The sequence below is a fragment of the Narcine bancroftii genome, chromosome 5 (genome assembly GCF_036971445.1).
Source record: "Narcine bancroftii isolate sNarBan1 chromosome 5, sNarBan1.hap1, whole genome shotgun sequence".
Taxonomy (NCBI): domain Eukaryota; kingdom Metazoa; phylum Chordata; class Chondrichthyes; order Torpediniformes; family Narcinidae; genus Narcine; species Narcine bancroftii.
This window is the reverse complement of record NC_091473.1, coordinates 39,987,069-40,009,446: the sequence shown is the minus strand read 5'-3', so window position 1 is coordinate 40,009,446 and position 22,378 is coordinate 39,987,069. Positions and strand designations below refer to the sequence as shown.

At 39.4% G+C, this 22,378-nt stretch overlaps 2 protein-coding genes across 6 annotated transcripts in view; one reads left to right on the top strand and one right to left on the bottom strand.

The window, feature by feature from the left end:
• Positions 1-22,378, top strand: part of klhdc8b (kelch domain containing 8B) — a 133,526-nt gene that overhangs the window by 9,139 nt on the left and 102,009 nt on the right. For 4 of the 5 annotated variants that reach the window (XM_069937171.1, XM_069937173.1, XM_069937172.1 and 1 more), the window contains one exon: positions 5,864-6,575. In XM_069937171.1, coding sequence (XP_069793272.1) covers positions 6,200-6,575 — 376 coding nt within the window. In that variant the 5' untranslated portion in view covers positions 5,864-6,199. Of the gene's footprint in view, positions 1-5,863; positions 6,576-9,196; positions 11,471-22,378 lie in introns of those variants that run through there. The other variant, XM_069937174.1, reaches the window with a different exon arrangement.
• Positions 1-22,378, bottom strand: part of surf6 (surfeit 6) — an 86,094-nt gene that overhangs the window by 62,458 nt on the left and 1,258 nt on the right. The window contains exon 2 of the mRNA XM_069937177.1: positions 16,598-17,075. The gene's annotated coding sequence lies outside the window, so the exon portion shown is untranslated. The remainder of the gene's footprint in view (positions 1-16,597; positions 17,076-22,378) is intronic.

Genomic DNA, 22,378 nt, shown 5'->3' with positions numbered 1-22,378 from the left:
GAACAAGGAAATAAAGAGGAGGGGTGAGACCGATGGGATTGCCCTGCTGAGAGCCAGCATGAATCTGATGGTCTGAATGCTCTCTTCGTGTGTCATGGTTTTGGTTTTGCATTTCTGTTTGAAGTGTTTTGGTTTGCAGACTGCACGTATTCAAGTTTGTACATTAAACATACCTTTGATTAAATGTGGTTCTTGATGCAAGGACACATACACAAATATTGCCAGAAGTGTAAGAGTGATAACTCATTCAGGAAATGTGTCGAATGCAGTAAATGTTTACTACAAGCAAAAAGTAGGGAAGAAATCTAAGCAGGCATATTTCCCACTGACAATATTTCTATTTGAATATACATTTTATTAAGAGAGTATTATTATTTATTTATCAAAAGCACGATGATTAAAATAAACCCTTGGAGCAAAAGCAAATTTATAATAATGTGCCATGAAGTCACTGTTTTCTATATAATGACCATGACACCGCAAGGATGGTGCAAGCAAACATAGATAATTGAAATGGTCCATAATTAATAATTTGATGACCCACTAAAGAGGGATAGCTCTATAAAACATGGAAATAAGATGTGGTTAAATAATACCTTGATCACATGTATGATTCATTTATTCATTATTAATGCTGGTTAAGTTTAATTCTGCTGTGCTATATGTGGTTATAAATAAGCTGCAAAAAGAGTTAATTAAATGTAAAAATGTAAAATTAGTTTGGAGCTATGAATAATTAATGACATAATTAAATGGTTGGGAATTGCAAATGGAGCTGATTTAATTTCAAAATTGACAACAGTTTAATTGGTAAAATTTCTCTCTATGATTATGAGAAACAACTTGTTTCAGGATTTAGTGCAAATTAAAAAAAAAAGGAGCAATTTAGAAACTGTAGATATGGATAAACACATGTAAATTACATAAGGCCTAAAAATAGAAAAGAATGGTCTTCAAAAGAATGAGAAGGCCTAAAAATAGAAAAGAATGGTCTTCAAAAGAATGAGAAGGCCTAAAAATAGAAAAGAATGGTCTTCAAAAGAATGAGAAGGCCTAAAAATAGAAAAGAATGGTCTTCAAAAGAATGAGAAGGCCTAAAAATAGAAAAGAATGGTCTTCAAAAGAATGAGAAGGCCTAAAAATAGAAAAGAATGGTCTTCAAAAGAATGAAAAGGCCTAAAAATAGAAAAGAATGGTCTTCAAAAGAATGAGAAGGCCTAAAAATAGAAAAATAATGGTCTTCAAAAGAATGAGAAGGCCTAAAAATAGAAAAGAATGGTCTTCAAAAGAATGAGAAGTTCCTAAGAACCGAGGAAACTCCAGTTCAGCTAGAATAACTGGAGAATAATTAATTATGGACACTAAGCTCATGTAAGTGTTTATGAACACTTGTAAACTTTAGAATCCTGACTATGTAAGAAAATAACAGTCAGCAGAATTCTGTATCCATGGTAAACACTTAAAGCTAGTCTATAGGTCTTTTTTTCTAGTCTGACCTAAACCACCTATATATTGTAGAAAAAATATAATTCTGACTCTTTTGCCGCAGTAGAGTGGATCATGGCATCTTTGTGGGTCTGTATTTGTGTGCATGCCCCTGTATGTCTGTTTTGTGTATATATATTCTAGACCATTAATATCTCAAGGACCAGAGCATCAATGGTATTTGTCCCATTGCACATATCTCAATTTAGGAGCCCTTGCATGGAATTGGAATTAACAGCATTGGATTTACAGAAATACAGATGACAGAGTCACAGTGAAAGAGTTGGCACAGCAAACACTGAATGCATTTGCCCTCATTTGAAATTCCCTGTTCCTGAACAAAAACCAGATGGTTTTTCATGGTGTGAAGGAAAAATCAAAGGAATCACATCCTTACTCATCCTTTGTTGGTCAGGGGCATATTGATTGATAACTGGGGGTTGCTTCTTTTCCATCATTTTCCCCCCTCCTGAGAGTAAACCAACATATGGAATAATATTCCATCTGGGCACTATCCAACCAGATGGCACTAACATTGACTTCTCCAGTTTCCGTTAAAACCCTCTCCTTCTGTCTCCATTTCACCAGCTCTCCATTTTGAGAGCTTTTTTCTCTTCTACCCTCCCACCTATATCCACCTATGACCTATAAGCCTGTATTCCACCCCATCATTTTATTCAGTCACCTGTTGTTTTTGTTCATACCTTGATGAAGGGTTCAGGTCTGAAAAATTGGTTACCCTTAATCTCCTACAGATGCTATGTGACCTGCTGAGTTTCTCCAGCACTTTTGTGTATCACCTGGAATAAATAAACAAATAGCCAAGTGTCCATTAATATCAATTAAAAAATATATAATTGACACATGTAAAATGGTTACTGAGCAATGCGTCAAGATGATGGAATTCTGAAATAGAAATAAAAATTGCTGGAATCATTTCAAATTGGGCTGTGGTTAGTGGTTGGTGAGAAAGCAACAAAGTCCTCAACAATGCCACAAGACTAAAATTTGATTAAATTATAGAAGAGCAAGTTACAGCATAGTACAGGCCTTTCGACCCTTGATGTTGTGCTGACCTATATGTTTTTTTTTAAAGTACAAAACCCTTCCTACCACATAACCCTCTATTTTCCTTCAATTAATGTGCCTGTCTAAGCCTCTTAAATGACCCTAATGTTTCGGCCTCCACCACCATTCCTGGCACCCACAACTCTCTGTATTTATTAAAAAAAACTTACCCCTGATGTCTCCCTTAAACGCCCTCCCTTCATTTTGTACTTGTGACCTCTGGTATTTGTTATTCCTGCCCTGGGTAAAAGGTGCTGGGTCTCCACCCTATCGATGCCTCTCACAATCTTGTAGACCTATTAAGTCTCCTCTCATCCTTTTATGCTCCAAAGAGAAAAGTCCCAGCTCTGTTAGCCTTGTCTACAAGACTTATTTTCTAATCCAGGCAGCATCCTTCTAAATCTCCTCTGCACCCTCTCCATCACTTCCACAACCTTCCAATACAGAAGTGACCAGAACTGAACACAATATTTTGAGTGTGGTCTCACCAGAGGTTTGCAGAGTTGCAACATGACCTCTTGACTCTTGAATCAATCCCCCTATTAATGAAGCTCAACATCCCATAGGTCTTCTTAACTATCCTATCAACCTGCATGGCAACTATGAGGGAAGTATGGATTTGGACCCCAAGGTCCTTCTGCTCATTCACACTCTTAAGTTAGACTATTAACCCTGTACTTAGCTTTCTGGTTTGTCCTTTCAAAATGCATCACCTCACACTTACCTGGATTAAATTCCACCACTTTTCCGCCCAACTCTACATCCTATCTAAATTCTTTAGTAACCTACGACAACCTTCAGTTCCGTCCACAACTCCTCCAACCCTCGTATCATCAGCAAACTTAATGACTCATCCTTCCACCTCTTCATCCAGGTCATATATAAAGATCAGAAAAAGCAGGCGGGGGTGAGGGGGGGGGGGCCCAGAACAGATCCTTGCAGAATTCCACTCGTCACCAACCTCCAGGCAGAATACTTTCTTTCCCTCAGCAGCGTCCTCCCTTTATATAGCCGTGGATACTATCCCTGACCAGTAATGCTATTCCACCCTCCAATCGTATTCCTTTGGTAACACCCAAACCCCAGTACCTGCATAAGCCAATCCTGCCCATCCCCCAGCCAAGATGTCATAGTTCCACTTACTGATTCATACTCTTAAGTTCACCAGGTAATTGGGCCCTTTCCAGTTCAGGTGCAGCCTGTCCTTTCTGTAGAGGTCAGACCTTGCCCAGAAGAGATCCCAATGATACAGAAATCTGAACCCCTGCCTCCTGTACCAACTCTTCAGCCACTCATTCATCTGCCACAACTTCCTCCCAAATCTGGCATGTGGCACAGGCAGCCATCCCGAAATGGGGGCCACAAATTAAGTATAGTAAAATATTGTACCCCTCCATGATCAGACACCTCAACAATAAGCTCAATCAGCTATGTGTTTTACATAGAATTTATTTTTTCTTGTTCAAATTTTTTTTGCTTCCTTCCAGAGAGCCTGTTCACACACAAATGACCAAAACTCTATCTCTGTTCCCTTGTGTTATTTTACACTGAATACCGGAAGTACAGTAAGTAAAGAAGCAGGACTTGCAAATATGTACTGTTCATTGACCCATTGGTATAGACTGCCAGCAGTTTATTACAGACTGCAGACAGTCTGCAAAAATATCCAGGGGTGCTGCTGGAAAAATTTTGGAATGGGAATGAAAATCTTATTTCCTTTCCGAACTTTTTACGCAGCCTGCGTTGTGGGAATTTTCTGAAAATTTCCCATTATGCAGTGGCTATGTAAAAACACGAGCGACTCACTTAAGGAATCTTAGTTTTGCACTTTATTGATATTTTCATCCATCAGTCAAATTACACAGTCAATTGTTTACATTTCTTTATTTGTTTACTTGTGTATATATCTTCTCGAGTACAGTTTTTTGCACAACCAAAAAGTGGTAATTCTGACTGGCCCACAGGAAAAAGAATCTCAGGGTTGTATGTGATGTCATGTGTGCACTCTGACAATAAATCTGAACTTTGAACCTGAAGAAATCAGTGTATGACATTCCATGGAACTGTTCTAAGGTGGCAGAAAGCTGCAGGTTCACTATTCTAAATTACACTTTTATAACCCTAAGTTCTGTGCTCCATGGGGCCACCTCAAGGACATTTGTGGATTGAATATCCCTAAATTGTAGCCACAGTTATCTCCATTGGGATCGCCATTCCTTCTGCCAGGGTTCAACTCCATTAATTCCTTTAATGCAGCAATATGTTCCAGGTCACTTAATATAAGTGCTATCAAATACTGACATTGGGCCACAATTGTATTTTCTTAAGACATAGAAGGAGGCCATTCAGCCCATTAACCCCATGCCAATTCTTGGAGCATTCCTCACATTCCAACTTCACATCCAGTTACACCTGGGCTAATTTACAGTAGCCACTTATGCTACCAATTCTGAATAATTCTTGTACACCTCAGGATCTCTTTAATTACACTGTTACCATCTCTTCTGCATCTTGTATCATCTTCCCTTTTGTCACAATCTTCTACCCAATCACAACCTCTTTTTTATTCTTCCCGTCGCTTACACATCCACCTACACTTCAAAACTGAACAGCTAACATTTTTTTGCTTCCATAGATCTGAAATATTAGACTTGTTTCAGTCTCTCCTGTCAACGATTGCCATGCTGAGTATTATCAGCATATTCTGTTTTTATTTGAAGTGTTCAAAGGCTTGATTTCAAAGTGGAATTGAAACAGGCTCCCAACTGAAAACACTGACAGTCGATGTCTCTCCATGGCTCAATCACTCCAACTTCTCATTTTTTGACCTTCAATGCAAATGTTTACACATACCCAGAGAAGAATACAAGTATCTCACTCTAAATTATGTACCTGCTAATATCTTTAAAAATTTAAAATGATACAAAAAATTGGATTACTGGGAACTCAAAAAAAGAGGAACTGCAGATGTCAGAAATTAAAAACAGAAAATGTTGGAAAGACTTGGCACCATCTGTGTTAGCTCTGTTCCTCTTCCCACAGAAGCCCCTGACTGGTGTGTGTTTGTAGCATTTTCTGTTCTATTTTGGATTTGTGGAAATTTGTACTTAATAAGTAAAGAAAAATACATTTTTAGACTCTGCATCCAAGCTTCTGAATTGTGTGAACCTTTGGCTTGGCTTCTTTGAACCACACAAGAACTATATGTGTACGTCCCCTAAAATGATTAAGGTCATGATAGATTATCAAAATAAATATTTTTGTTTACTCCAAGATATTACTGATTACTGTTTCTATTCCTTTAATGCAGGTTTAAGCCAGAGGAAAGTGGGATGACATCCAGTTCTGTGATGTTGGTTCCTCCACTGTGCTCTCCCTTCCTTCTTAAGGCATTTACTTGAAATTCTGCCCTTGTTACGATATAAAATAACTTACCAGGAACATACCCTTTATCACTGTGGCTAGATGTGTTGCAATAGAGCACACTTTTTTTAAAAGTAAGTTGCCTCTTTGAATTCCAGTAATTGTTAAATCATTTGTAACTCTAAAAAATCCTGTCCATGAACTCCATGTTTAATATCTGGAATTTATAACTGAAGGGATCAGATGTCCTCTGGAGACTCAATCAGAATACATTACTGCAAGTATGGCAGTGAGTGCTGTGAAGTCCATATATTGGGAAGAGTTCCCTCCAATGCCTACCAAGCGTGTGTACTGCACTCCAGTCTATCAGGATGGACAATTATTTGTTCTTGGAGGCTGCAGCGAGACAGGGTTGCCCCTGGACAAGGTGGAAATGCTAGATGTGGTCAGTCAAAAGTGGACAGGGCTGCCCTCAATGCCCACCCCTCGAGCTGGGGCAGCAGCAGTTATTCTGAACAAGCAAGTCCTCGTTGTTGGAGGCATGAATGAAGAGCAGTGCCCTTTTGGGTCAGTAGATATTTTTCACATGGATGAAGGCAAATGGGAGAAAAAGACACCTCTGGGACAACCTTCAATGGGAATAACAGCTGTTAAAAAAGGTATGCCACTTAATATAGTTTCTCTTTAAGAATATTGTGAGCATGGAGTCAGAGATAATAGTTAATCTTGTGATTAAAACAGTAATATTCTATGTTGCAATGAATTAAGGAATATTTATTTTTCGTGCAATAACTTAAACTGTTCGCAATTGTTTTCATCTGTTAATAGCTGTGTATAGTTTAGATTTTATGTTCAAACACAAGCATTAAATAGATAAACTGAATTTAAAGTTCCTATTGATAACTACACAGTCTCAGCTTCTGACTTGTAATATATTGTGCTGTGTTTAGAGATCTGTCACTCAAATGCATAATTCAGTGAAAGCTCATTTGATCAAGTTCTGAGAAATGACAATCAATGAAACTGATTATTGCAAAAAAAAAATCATTATCGGGTTATCTTGTAGCTGGGTAACAGAGAATCAGCATTGATATCCCAGCATGCTTTTAATTTCAAAGTCAAGGGTCTCCTTAACAACATGACTTTATGCTGCTGCTTAGCAACAAGCAAGGTTGAGAAAGAGAACATCATGAGCCCTGAGGAAATTATTCTTTTACAGAATGAGTGTAAAACATGCTTCCTTTAGATGTATATCACTGAAGAAGAGTTTACACATGTAGGGTGTGAAATTTGACTTGAAGAGAGATGCAAAAGGGCAGCCTAAAATTTAGATGCATTAGAACAAATGAAATGGGATAAGCAACAGGTAGATGATACAGTATTATCTGTTTTGATTTCCAGTTTGAACTTTATCTCTTTATTCCTTTATTGGAGAAACAAACTACTATCAATAGGTTATATATATGTTTTCAAGGTTTTATTGTGTTAGTGGTTTATCAGTGTTTAGTCGGGTTGAATAAAAACCCTTGGCTGGACAACTTTATATTAATTTTGAGATTCTCTGCAATGTCAACCAATTTGAATTGTTAGTTTTGATGTTCTAATTAAATTGGATGTAGGTTTCTATCAGATCCATTCAAGGGCGAGCAGTTATTTGCTGGAATCATTCTGTTGGCATCTAAAGATCGCTCAAACGGGGTGCTGAGGGGGAGCAGGGGGTGCTGAGGGGGAGCAGTTGGCTCACATTATAACTGTGTGGTGGTGCGTGTTTGTCCAATTTCTTACAGGCAATTCGATTTGACAGGGGAACGCAGAAATATTGTGAAACACTAAAGTCTGTCGATGCTGTGATTGAAGTAAAAGCACAAAAATGCTGGGGGCACCTTTAAAAAAAGACTTGGGACCAAAATGTTCGTTATATATCTTTACTTCCTATGGATGCTGTGAGACATTCTGAGTTCCTCCAGCATTTCTGAGTATTAACTTAGAAATATTGGAAAGTTTTTATTGTCAGGCCATGTAGACAAAATTCAAGATTCCTTTATTGCCATGTAATAATACACAATATACCTCAATATTTGTTCGCAGTAAAAGGCATACCAAGAGGTGCCACCAGCCTAGCCCCCAACAATTAGGATGGCATAGCTAGCATAACGGCTAGCGCAATGCTTTTAACAGGGTTCTAATCCTGCATTGTCTGTAAGGAGTTTGTATGTTCTCCCCGTGTCTGTGTGGCTTTCCTCTGGGTGCTCTGTTTTCCTCCCTTCTTTCAAGACATACCAAGGATTGTAGCTCATTTGGGTATAATTGGGTGACGCAAGCTCATAGGCCAAAAGGGTGTGTTACCGTGCTATATGTCTAAATTAAAAAAAAATACAGCATTCTTTTGCCTTAATTTCCCCACATCACCCTTCAGCATCTGTCTCCACCTTCAGCTCCCCTTCCCACCCCCTCGTTCCATCTGCTTTTTATTTTCTCCTGGCCCTGCTTCACTCTCCTACTTCAATCTCCCAACTCCTCCCCACCCCTCCTCTTCCCTACCCAGCTCCATCTGTCATCATCCACCCCTCCTTGGTCCACCTATCGCCCCCTGTCTTACCCCTTCCCCTCCCTTGTACTATCGATCTAGCCTCTCTATTCTCAGTCCTGATGCAGGGTTTCAATCTGAAAGGTTAACAATGAATCTCCTCCCCCCCTCCCACAGATGCTGTTCAACCTGCTGAGTTCCTCCAGTAGTTTGATATTTGTCAAAGAAAACATATTATCCATCATATCTTACAGTGACAATGACCTGGGTTTGAATCTGACGCTGTCTGTAAGGAGGTTTTACATTCTCTCCATGTCTGCATGGGTTTCCTCCAGGTGCTCCATTCTCCTCCCACTTTCCAAAATTTACGGGGTTTAATTTATGGTGTGGTGGGGGGCACAGGTTTAAATGGCCAGAATTGGCTTCCACCATGCTGTAAATAAAATTGAAATTTAAAATTAAATTAGAGGCGGGAAGAAACCTCAGTTTCAGCTGAATCCACAAGGACTGTTCAAGACTGAAGTTTAAACTGGAGCTGATTAAATTTGATTATTAGGCATTATGTTAGAGCTCTGTGTGAGACGTAGCAAAGCTGACTGAAAATTTGATTCTTCCTCATCTCCATGTTATTAGAGATGCTTTTCATGCCTTGTATGTGACTCCATCAAACTCTTCAACTTGTGGATGAAATATTCATATTGTCATATTGCATTGTATTTTTAAACTATTTGCCTATAATTTTATTCACTATAGATTCCTAGTTTACACCATAGTATGTCTAACAAACAGCTAACATGGAAGGATAAATGCAGAATGTTATGGGAGAACCCTCCAACAAAATAACAAGGTGAAGGTAAATTGCTATGTGCCAGATTTCATTTGCAAAGCAGTATAGCTGGGACCATCTATATCTATTGGACTTGTGTCTTCAAATTTGTTCATACATTCTATAATTTTGCAGTCTTGGTAAATTATTTATTTGATTCCGTATTTGACAGAACATAGAACATCTCTCCCAACAATATCCAAAATGGTATATCTGTTTTGGAGGGTGACTCATGCACTACCTTCCTGTTACTCTTGCTGTTGGTCATCCAGTCCCTATCTTTCTCTATTCTCTTAAGCTGCAGTGTGACCAACTCACTAAATGAGCTATCCACCACATTCTCTGCATCCCGGATGACGTGGGTCGGAGCTCACCTGCCATGCCTGAAATGAACCCCAGTGATTACCTTAAATGAAAAAAAAAATTAAAAATAAAGAACTTGCCCTTTTTACCTGTGCCTCAGCCTCTCCATACCGAAGCCTCTTGAGCCAAAGCCTCGGTGCTGCACCCCTTCTCTGTGCACTCACTTGCTTGGGTGCTCCTTGACCTTTCCCTCCTTTTATTGGTCCTTACCAATTAATCCTGTTGCCCTGTCACTCACTTCTTGCTACCCCTCCTCGCTGGTCCTTCGCCTCTCACCCGAAGTAGGCCTAAGACTAGTAAGCGCGCTCCTTGTCGCTCACTCCTCCTCCTCCTCGCTGGTCCTTTGCCTCTCGCCATTGTGCAATCAGCACAATGCATTATTGAATTGACGATAACCAGCAGTGGACATGGAAACCATTCAAGCTGATGTGAATGATGACAGGGTTATAACGATATGTTCATAAGCATATTGACTATAGGATCAAATTGGGAAGCAGATATAAATTTGCAGTGGACGCTGCAGCTGGTTCACATCAATAGAAGGAACTGATGAGATGATGAAAAGCAAACAGTACCCTCCACATATCAGTAACTGAAAGGAAAGCCTATTTCAGGATGCATGAATGAGGTCTGACTAATGATTGTGATCTGCAGAGAAAATTGAAATCTTAATCCATCAATGCTATTGTTGCCAGTGCCCATTAAAAGTAACACATTTATTTTTCCTCATGCATTTCCAATTTTAAAATTCTGATCAAATGGTTTACCAGGCCTCATGATTTTATTCATCCTATTTGTAATTTTCCCCCTTTTTTGGAAAGTATAGGGCAGAGAACAACTTTCAGGATGCCCCTGGAAATCACTCAGCCTTAGAGAAATACAAGTGGCATAAATAGTGAATGAATTTAATTCTGCCATATGAGATGCAGAGATCAAAATTAGCTGTAATGTAATGGATCGTCAGATTTTGAAAATGGTGTTCATGGCTTATTTTCCTAAATATATAATGCATGTAATAGATAGTTCTTAATAGTGCTATGTGAAGTTTGTTTTAAAGATGTATCTTCATCATGTAGAAAATGTGTTACAGCCTTGTACATAATCATGCAATGCAAGCAGATACATATTCACAAAGATTAACATTACATTGCTATGATTCATATCAAAGGATTAGCAATTTGTTTAGCATTAATAACATCGACTCTCTCCATAAATCTATATTTGCCAGTGTTCTTTTCTTATCAACATGAGGCCTTTAATCAGAAGCATGTTCCAATCAAGTGTATTCTCCAACTATAGTACATCTTGTTCATGTAGAAAAAATCAGTCGATAATTCACTGAATAACATCATGTGCAATTGCCATATTCAAATGTCATTTTGTTCTTAATAATATCCCGACTAAATTTTTTAAAACCATTAAAGAGCTGTAAGACATCATTGTTTGCTTGCAATGGGTGTTATGCGTTGATGTAAAGGTTCACTGACCTATTGGAAAAAGATGGACCAATCTGATTGCTGACTCACTCCAGTTCTCAGGAAGAAATGTCTTAGGAGCATAGACAGATATTTTGTATGCTATGATTTATCCACTGACGTACACAGATTAATTCAAAATAATCAATTGATTAATGCTGTTTGCTTTTAGTGCTGTACAAGGTTTAAAAGTCCTTAGTGTAATTGTAGAATTTGTAGGTTCTTTTATGTTTGCTGTTCACAGGAGAAGTAATGAGGTTAGATCTATCTACAAAACATCCTATATTGAAGGCGATCAACATCCAATTTGCCTTAGGTGCCGCAGTCATGGATCAAAAGTCGAAACACAAATCTTCTGGGTGGGTGAGTGGGGGGGGGGGGGGTGTATACTGTATATCTATCATTTGTCATCCAGTATTAATTATCCAGATAAATCTGTTAATGCCAAGGAAGGAACAGTTCTCTTTTGCCCCTCTGTGGTTTAATTCTGGTATTTGTAAAGCTTTATTATGTCTGACTTGGCTTATGACTTCCACATTCTTTTTGTGATTGGCATTGCCTTAATATCCTTCATATATTTAGTGGAAAAGCAGAGCAAAAACCAAGATTTTACAATCAAACCAATACAGTGTATTTCATGTGTATATAAAAAAAAATCTCATGGGATTGAAATGTGGGAGTGAAACCCTTTATTCACAAGTTGTCCTTATTCATCCTTGAGATGTGTGTGTCCCTCAGAATATCAGAGTTTACATCTTATTTCTTATTTCCCCAGCAAAATTATGATTTTGAACCACTGTATTGAAGATATTCATATTATGATGAGAGAGAGAATTCAAGTGCTTAGGGCCTTAATTTAATCTCCTGATTCTTTGCATTACAAGCTCACTCTTAAAGATGCATCATTGAATGGGGTATAAAATATTTTGGTGCCCACATTTTGGCCCTCACAGTTTGGCGCCCACAATTTGGCGCTGGACATTCTGGCCAGCCGCCCAACTCACCGTCTGCTGGCCGACTCTGTCCTGCTGCACAGCCTGAAACACTGGTGTTGCAGCACTGCCTGAAGCCCCCCTGGATTGTAGAAACTCCCTTCCCCTAGAAAATTGCTTCCCTGGCAACAAGGGCTTTTCGTAGCTTATTGTGATATATTTAAATTATTAAAAACAATCCGGGATCATTCAAAAACAAGGGCTTTTGGGAAATTATAATGATATTTATTATATTTATTTGCAAGTTTAATTACATATAATGGAATATATAATTAATTGAATTTAAAATTGTATAAAAAATAAAAACACTTGTTAAAATCAATCCAATTATCTGGCGCAACTCACTACAATTACTGTGACTATAACCACTGTCGCTGTTCTCTCTCTGCAGGGTCATTCGCGTAGCTTTTGACAAGAAATTGCTTAAAACGATCAAAAGTAAAACCTACCATTAACCAAACAGCAGTGCATAGTTACTACCCTCAGTACAAGTAATAAGGCGCAGATGGGCTTTAACAACAAGAAACTTGCATTAACGTACTTTTTAATAATATCTTGCAATATACTATTAATGACAACTAGCGGTGGTAATGGATCTGCCACATCCATTACCACCAAGGGAACGATTTCCTGGTGGGAGGGAGTTTCTGAACACCCAGGATTTAGGCAATGTTTCAGCGACAGATCCATGGCAAAATGTCTGAAGGGCTAGAAGTCTTTTTTTTCCCCCCACCAAAATGTTCAGTGCTAAAATGTCCATCACCAAAATATCTGGTGGCAAACTGTGGGTGCCAAAATGTCCGATTTCCCCATTGAATGTATCCTGTCCAGCTGAATTACAGCTTGATTTTTTCATCTGCTCAACCAAGATCATAAGAAACTGCAGGGGGTCTCTGAAGACAGCTCAGTCCATAATTCAGACCAGCCTCTCCTCTGTCGACACCTTTCCCTCCATTGGTTTGGGAAAGCAGCAATCATGTAAAAGATGTGTGCGTAGTGATGATACTTTCTGCTCCCTTCTTCCTTCAGATAGGAGATGCTGGAGCTTGAAATTGGGAACCTCTAGATTCAAGGACAGATGCCTTCCATTGTTTAGCTGTATTTTTCTCCGGGAGTGCACTGCTGCTGGCATCTTATCAGGCTGCTCCTGCACCTCACTGGCCCACTCAGGAAGGCAGATAAAATGACCCCCACTGAGGCATGTCTCTATTCTGGACATGCCTGTTTCTTCCACGACCGGTTGTCCTACTTTGTAGTCCTACAGTTTTCTGTCAATTATACAACATGGTGGCCAGGTCTCGTCAGACCTTCTTGTCACCGTTTTTTTGTGAGCTTTGGCACCTCCGTAATTAGCATTGCACCCTTGCTTTTCTCTTTAACACCGTAAATATTCGAACCAAAATTCAAGGTCAAAGTGGGGGGGGAACCGCATTAGACACGAGGTTATCATTATTTTTAATTTTTTTCTGACAGGTTTAACGATAAGTAAGATTATCTACATTGATGGCAGCGCGACTCGGGTGGGTGAGGGAGGGGCAGGGAGAGACAGCAGCGTGACTTGGGCGGGCGAGGGGGAGAGAGACAGCAGCACGACTCGGGGGGGTGAGTGGGAGAGAGACGGCAGCACGAATCAGGCAGTCGAGGGGAAGGGGGTCGTATTATACACGGGGGTAAAATTTTTCTCCCTTTTCCCCTCAAAAATGGGGGGGGGGGGTGGATCGCATTATACATGAATATTTACGGTAACTGTCAACTTGACGATTAGTTCATTGCTCCAAAATTTGCTGATTATCTTTTATATAAAACCATCTTTTTGGTTTTTGTGTGTTAAAAGAGCAATCAGGTTGTGAAATGCGGCAAGTAAAACTGGACATGTGCAGTACGTGGCACACTTGCTTTGGAATCAGTGACACAGTTAGCAGGTGTAAAACCCATGAAAGTAGTGTTTTATTTAGATAAGGTCCACCTTCATAGACCCTGTAGACACTTCTTGCATTCTCTGAGAAGCAAGACATTAACATGTATCTCATCATCGCAAAGTGCTTTGAAAACACGCGTAGCTGATCAAGAGAAAAATATTAATTCATTTCTCTCTGGTTAAAGGAATAATAATATATATTGGCATTCAATGAAAAAATAAAGAGATGCATTTATATTACATCTGTTACATTCATTTTGTGATGTAAAAATTGCATGTCTTTTAGATTTCTGTCTCCCAGCCATTCTTTCCAGTTTGAAAACACTTTAAAACATACTTCATTAAGCAAGAATTTTGGTGCATTTGCACATTATATTCATGCTTATGACCAAAATTCAGTCCTGTGTGCAAAAGCAAAAAAGGAATAATTTAAAAAATTTTCATGGAGAAACACTCCAACCATTCAGGAATGGTAACATACAAGTCCTCCTCCAATGGTGTCATCATACTGAACAGTAATTTGCTTTGTTTATGAAAAGAAACACCCATGGTAATGGAAGTGTCATTCTTTACATTGGGCTCAACATCCTTGTATTTTCATGTATGGCATGATCTGTAAATGGGCTTGCTGTCATTTGATGGAGCCTGCATTATTTAAGGAATTCTGGAAGCTATAAAGGTGATGCCAGGGAATTACAAAAGCAAAACATGTTCAGTTCTTTCCATGTCACATTCAATTTCTCTGAACAGCTGTGTGTAAAACCGCAGGGGAAACCGACAGTGAACCAATGGTGAATGCTGCAGTCGAAATTGATTGTTGCTGCCAGGAAGTTATTTCAAATGATTTTTATGGTCATTGGGAACTGCAAAGATGGAAGTGATGTGAAAACCAATTAATGTCTTGTTTCTTTCCATTAGTGGGAAACTGGAAGACTGGGAAAACTTTAAAAGGAAACAGAGATCCACATTGCAAGCAGTAAAGAAAGGGAGATAGATTAGGAAAGAAAACTAGTAGAAAATATAAAAGCAGATCATAAAATTTTTGTAATATTAAGAGGAAAAGGGTGGGTAGAATGAATGTAAATTCCATGGAAAATGAGAGGTGGAATTAATATTGGGTAACGCGGAAATGCCCAAGGCCTTGAATGAATATTTTGTGTTGGACTTCAATTCTAATAATGCCAAAGACAGATGTTACGGATGCAACGGAATGTAAAAACCTCAATACCATTGCTATCACTAGAGTGATAGCGGTGAGCAAACTAGTGGGCCTAAAGGTAGGTAAGTCCCCTGGTCCTAATAGAATGCCCACCAGTGTACTGAAAGAAATGTTGGTGATAACTTATCAAAATTCTCAGGTCTGTGGACAGGTCCCAGCAGATTGGAAGACAGTGGATTTCATGCTACACTTAAAAATGTAGGCAAAATGCAGGTATCTATAGGCCTGTTAGCTTAACATAAGACTTTAGGAGCAGAATTAGGCCATTCAGCCCAATGAGTCTGCTCTACTATTCAAATGATGGATTTCAACCCCACACTCCTGCCTCTTCCCCATAACTTTTAAATCCCTTACTAATCTAGAACCCCTCTTTTAAATACACCCAATGACATGGCCATCACATTTGTCGGTGGCAATAAATTATACAGTTTTATTGGCTGAAGAAATGTCTCCTCTGTTCTAAAACAACATTATTTTATTCTGAGGCTGTACCCTCTGGCCCTAGACTCTCCCAGTACTTGAAACATTGGGAAAATGCTCAAAGTTAACATTAAGGAAGAAATAGAGGGCCATCTGGATAGAAAAGAATCCATCATGGATTCAGTTGACAAACCTCCTGGAGCTCTTTGAGGATATAATGAACACAGTGGAAATATATAGTGTTGTAGATGGATTTCCAGAAGGCATTTGATAAGGATTAATAAAAGATTAATACATATGCTCTGAATCCTGCTGGAACTAACAATTTCTGAGAATTAACTTCATTAAGATTTTCCACTTTACAGGAAGAAGTGAATCTGTTGCATTGTTCAAGTGAACCGGCGTGGACTTGAAGGGCTGACCGACATGGCCTGTTTCCATGCTGTAAACTGTTATATGGTTATAGTTATATGATTATGATAAGGATACATGGAGGTAGACAATATATTAGCATGGATAGAGCAATGATCAACTAACCGAAGGCAGAGAGTTGGGATAAACTGATGAACCTCTGGTTGGCGATCAGAGATGAGCGAAGTGTCGCAGGAGTTGGTGCTGGGCCTACAAATGTCCATGAAATAAATTGGAGATTTGGAAGAGGTTTCAGTTTGCTGATGACACAAAAATGAGTTGAAAAGTAAATTGTGCAGAGGATGCATAGAGTCTACAGAGAGATACAGACAGGTATCTGTAGTGGGTGGTGATCTGGCCGATGGAGTACAAGTATAATGTTTTATGTTCAAGTTTCTTATCGCCTGATTGTACATATACAACATGATGAAATAGTGTTTCTCTCCATCCACAAAAGCACACAATACTCAGTACATTTAAGCATCACTTAAACAATCAAAACAAACAAATTGCTAGCTGGAAGGCCAAACCTGGAGTGGAGATCTGGAGCCACATTTCTGTAATTACCAGAGTGCAGCAGCCCTTTGTTTCCCTCTGGTTCAGAAGCAGCTGTAGGTAATCCAGTTTATATTCCAGAGATCGCACACTTGCAATTAAAATCGTCAGGAGGACGGGCCTGGATGGATTAGTTTTAAGTCTTAAATTCTGGCATGTTTAGTGTGCTGCTTCTTCCTTCCCCACCGTTTCCAATGATCTCTTCCCTGAGTTCCAGTTGTAGGCTTCAGTTTGATGTTGGGGCTCACTGCCTTCATTAAGTTATATTCACTCAGTACTTTTGTGATCTGGTCCTCTTGTTTGATAGACTTGCAGGTTTTGGTATTCCTTACATTTAGTGTTTTTTTTTTCTTTCATAGACCAGGCGAACAGAATGAGAGATTTCATCTTTGTTTGGAGCCGGTGTGGCTTCTGCAACCATTTTTAGGCCATTATAAGTGTGAGGTCATCCACCTTGGAAGGAAAAATAGATCAGATTATTACTTTAATGTTGAAAGATTGAAGCATGCTGATGCGTTGAGGGACTTGGGTATGCTTGAGCATGAATACAAAAGGTTGGTCTGAAGGTGCAACAGGTGATAAGAAGGCAAATGGAATGCTGGAAAGATTAAATTTAAGATTAGGGGTGGGGGGGGGGCTCTACTGGTTATTGATCAGACTGGACCTGGAGTACTTTGTACAGTTCTGGTCTCCTCACTTGAGAAAGGTTATTCTGGCTTTGGAGGTGGTGCAGAGGAGGTTCTCCAGGTTGGATCTAGGATGAGGGATTAGCCTCTGAGGAGAGATTGAGTCACCTGTGGTGGTACTTGCTGGAATTTGGAAGAATGAGAGGAAATTTTATATAAATATATAAAATGATGAAATGGATAGATGAAGATAGGGGTAGGAAAGCTATTTTCATTGGTAGCTGAGGCTAGGACTGTATTTGTAGCTTTAGGACAGAAATGAGGAGGAATGCATTTCCCAGAGATTCATGAATCTGTGGAATTTTCTGCTCAAGGAAGCAATAGCATATATTTAAAACATAGTTCGATTTTTGCAAAGTTGATGAATTAGATTTATAGGGCAAAGGCAGCTGGATGGATTGAGTCCATGCCCAGATCAGCCATGATCTTATTAAATAACATAGCTGACTCCTGTTCCTATTTCTCATTTTGCTAACAATTGTTTTAAAGACATGAATATTATTAGCATACAGTGACTCTTGTACTTGAGGGTAAATTAACACTGTGTCAAGCTTGCACCAAGTTGTACTAAAGTAACAATCTAACATTAAACCTAATTAATGGTATGCTATGAAAATTCGAATTCTCCAGTGAGTGGAGAATACAGCTAATACATTTCCTGGGATGAGAGGGTTGTCTGAAAGAAATTAGATCTGTATTCTTTGAAGTTTATAAGAATGAGAGGTGATTTTATTGAAACATACACAATCTCTAGGGGGAAAATTAGGGTAGGTGTTGAGATGTTTACATAGGTGGGAGAATTTCCAACAGGAGCAGGATAAGTGGGTCATCATTTCAAACTGGGATGCATGGGAACAACTGCTCACAGTGGGGTGGTGGATCGCTGGAATTTCTATCACAGAGGATTGTGGAGGCTGGAGCATTGAAGGTACTTAGAGAGGAGAAAAAGTTGGGAGAAATGGGACCGTGGCACAGATGAGGAACTGAGGTTAGGGGCAGAGCAGTAATGACCATATTGAATGGCAGGGCATGCTTGAGGGGTCTATTGGCCTACTCCTGCTCCTGTTTTTTGTTCCTCAGTAAATCCTGGAATATATCAAAATAATTTGGTTGATGTAAAGGGAGGGCTCCAAAACTGCTTCAGCTGGACTCCCTCCCCCTATCCTATAAGACCATAAGCTATGAGAGCAGAAGGCCATTCAGTCTGTTAAGTCTGCTCTGTCATTGCATCATGAGCTGAATCATTCTCACACTCAGCCCTTCTCCCCATAACCTTTGATACCTTGACTATACCTATTAATCACTGTCTTAAATACACGAAATTACCTGGCCTCCACCACCAGGTGCAGCAGGAAATTCCAGAGATTCACTACTCTCTGGCTAAAGAAATTCCTCTGTTTTAAATGGGCAACCTTCAATCCTCTTGTCCTCAACTCCCCAAGTATGGGAAACAACCTTGCCACATCTTCTCTGTCCAGGTCTTTCAACTTTCAAAATGCTTCTATGAGGTTCACCCCTCATTTTTCTGAACTCGAAGGAGAACAGTCCAAGAGCAGTGAAATGTTCCTCATATGCTAATCCCTTCATTCCAGGAATCATTCATGTAAATGCTCTCTGAGCCCTCTCCAATGCCAGCACATCTTTTCTTTAATAAGGAACCCAATACTGTATCCCATACTCCAGGTGAGGCCTCACCAGTACAATATAAAGCCTTAACTTCACATCCCTGCTCTAGAGAAATATCTTATTCCTCTCGATATAAATGCCAACATTGCATTCGCCTTCTTTACCACTATCTTAACCTGGGGGTTAACCTTCAGAGTATCCTGCACAAGAACTCCCACGTTCCTTTGCACCTCCAAATTTTGAAATTTTTTCTCCATCCAAGCAATAGTCTGCCTTTTTAATCCTTCAACCAATATGTACGATCATGGACTTTCCAACATTGTATTTTGTTTGCCACTTCTTTGTCCATTCTCCCAAACTATTTAAGTCTATTTTCTTCCTCCTTACTACCTTCCTGCCACCTCCCTTTATGTCATCTGCAAACTTAGCCATCAAGCCATTTATTCGCAATCCAAATAATTGCCACACAACGTCAAAAGAAGTGGCCCTAACACTGAATCTTGTGGAACATAACTGGTAACCAGTAGCTAACCAAACTAGGATCTTTCCTGTAATTGCATGGGTTCTCATTTTGTGAAGCAGCCTTGTGTGTAGCATCTTGTCAAAGGCCTTTTGAAAGTCCAAATATGTAGCATCCAGTGCATGTCCTTTGTCTAGCCTGCTTGTGGTTTTCTCAAAAATTGCATTGGTTATGTCAGGTGAGATTTTTTCCTTAAGGAGAATGTTGCCCGGATTCAGGGTTTGAGTTACAGGGAAAGGGTGACCAGGCTGGGACTTTATTCCCTGGAGTATAGATGATAGAGGGGCAATTTGATAGAGGTATTTAAAATTATAAGGGGGACAGATAGAGTCAATAGGCTTTTTCTACTGAAAGTGGGGGGGGAGATTCAAACAAGAGGGCATGGATTGAGAGTAAAAGGGGGAAAAGTTTAGGGGAAACATGAGGGGGAATTTCTTCATGCAGAGGGTGGTGGGGGTGTGGAATAAACTTCCGGCAGAGGTGGTAGAAGCGAGATCGATGTTAATATTTAAGCAAAAGCTGGACAGGCATATGGACAGGAGAGGTATGGAGAGTTATGGGCTGAATGGGGGCTGGTGGGAGAAATTGTTCAGCAAGGACTAGAAGGGCCGAACTGCTCTGTTTCTGTGCTGTAAATGGTTATATGTTGACTTTATGCACCTTCAGGTACTCTATAACCTCATCCTTGATATTCGACTCTAACAACTTCCCAACCACTGATGTTAAGCTAACAGGTCTACAATTTCCCTGCTACGACCTCCCTCCCTTTTTAAATAGCAGAATGACCTTTGCAATTTTCCAGTCCTCCAGAATCATGCCAAAATCTATTGATTCTTGGAAGATCATTACCAATGCCTCCACAAGCTCTATGGCTATTTCTTTCAGAACCCAAGGGTTCATTCCATCTGGTCTGGGAGAAAATCTATCAGCTTCCCAAGCGCCTTCTCTCTGGTAATCGTAACTGCACTCACCATCTTCAGATATACTGCTAATGTCTTCCACAGTGAAGACTGATCCAAAATACTCATTCAGTACCTCTGCCATCTCCTTGTTTCCCATTATAATTTCTCAAACATCATTTTCTGTCCCTATATCTTCTCTTCTCTCTTTTTTATTCTTGTACTTAAAAAAAGATGTCATCACTAATTTTCAGGCAAACTTCCCAATGTATCACATGGCTGACAACTTTTTATGCGAATGGCTCCATCAGTGCCTTGGACCTCTCAAGCAGAACCTTCTGGCCACACCGCACTGGGTTAAGTGGTGTCATGTTACTGATGCACAATGATCTTTGCCCATATTTTGCTCTTCTATCTAATGACTTTGGGGAATGATTTGTATGCACAGTGCTCTTTTTTTTAAAAGAGAGGTTCATCTGCAAATATTTGGCCACAGGAAGGGCCGCAAGTGAGTTAGCAGAAGTGTGAGGCTGAGTGGGTTCTCTTCAGGTCTCAGGAGGCTGTTTCATTAGCCAGAGCCCTGCACAATAGTGTGTGACTTCAGAATACTTATTCATATATATTGTATATACATGTATATGAGTGTACAGTAAAATCTGTTATCCAGAATTCAAGCAACTGGCAACCTCGAGTAAGCAGAAAAAATGGGTAAAAAATAAGTGTTTAACATTGGCACGCCTCGCCATTACTTTTCCATTCATTTTGCTTTTCCATTCATTCCAGTCTCAAGCAACCGGAAAACTAATTTATGTGGCATCTACTGAATCCTTAGATGCCTGATTCAGGGGATGTATTGTATTTAGAAATGTTCTTTGTTCCCAGTGTCGTTTGGGGAAGAAAGACCACGATGTTTCCTGTTCAGGATTTGATGTTGCTTCATTGTGTTATTGACTATTATCTACTCTTGGAAAAAGTAAACAATTTAATTCAAAGGGAATTAGGGTGAACAATATGAACTGCTTTTCCAGTGACTCTCATGTTGTATAAAGTTGTACTGCCATAAATGAACAGTGTGAAGTATTGTTTGATCAGCTCATGTTAGTGTCTACAATTATAAGAAATGTTAATCCTATGATGTTATTACCAATGATGTAATTTTTTTTCTGGATGTTTAAAATCAGTATCCTTAAGGTCATTATCTTTACTTGGGATTATTTCTGGCTGGTCAGGTTTAGCCTTTCAGAAAATAGGTTCCCTTCTTCTGGTGTTTTTATAGCTAAGAGTAAAATGGCTTGATTAAGTGGAATTTGGCAGCGTTTAAATATTTTTCAAAATGCTCATTATGGCAACTAGCCTTGTATTCTCTGTCTTGTTAGTAATCTCAGGACATTAATGAAGCCATCTGCCACTGAATCCATTTGCCCAATGTGTTCCTTGTCAGAACAGAGTGCTACATATAGTGCAGAGGGCACTGGTAGAAAAAAGCCCAGGAATGTATTCATAAAATAGTTTAATCTGAGATGTTGTACAAATCTGAAGCAAGAAGCCCCTCAGGCCATTTAACAGAAAGCTGAAGTAAAATGAGAAAAGCAATATTCACAAACATCTGGACAGATGTTTGGTTACCCCAGACTTACTAGCTGCCTGTTCCCTGAGCTACATTGGCACAAAATTTCAGTGGGAGATCAGCTCCCTGAATGTCACCACACTGGGCTGTCCAGCCTAACCATTGTCTGCTCTCACATGACAGCTTTGACATCCAGTGAGCCACCATCAGGCACATCAATTGTCAAGGCCGTTTACAGTCTTATCTCAGACTAATAGGAAGCTCTCTATTTACATTAAAATCATTAATGAGACAGACATGCACAAAATATCACCTGAAAAACACTGCCATGAACAATTGAAAAGGTTGGAATGCTGATTGTCCATTAGTGATAGAAAGTAGAAGATTGAGGGTGAAGAGATGTGGGGAAAATTAGTTGGGGACTGGGCCAGCATAAACTTGATGAACTGGAAAAGTCT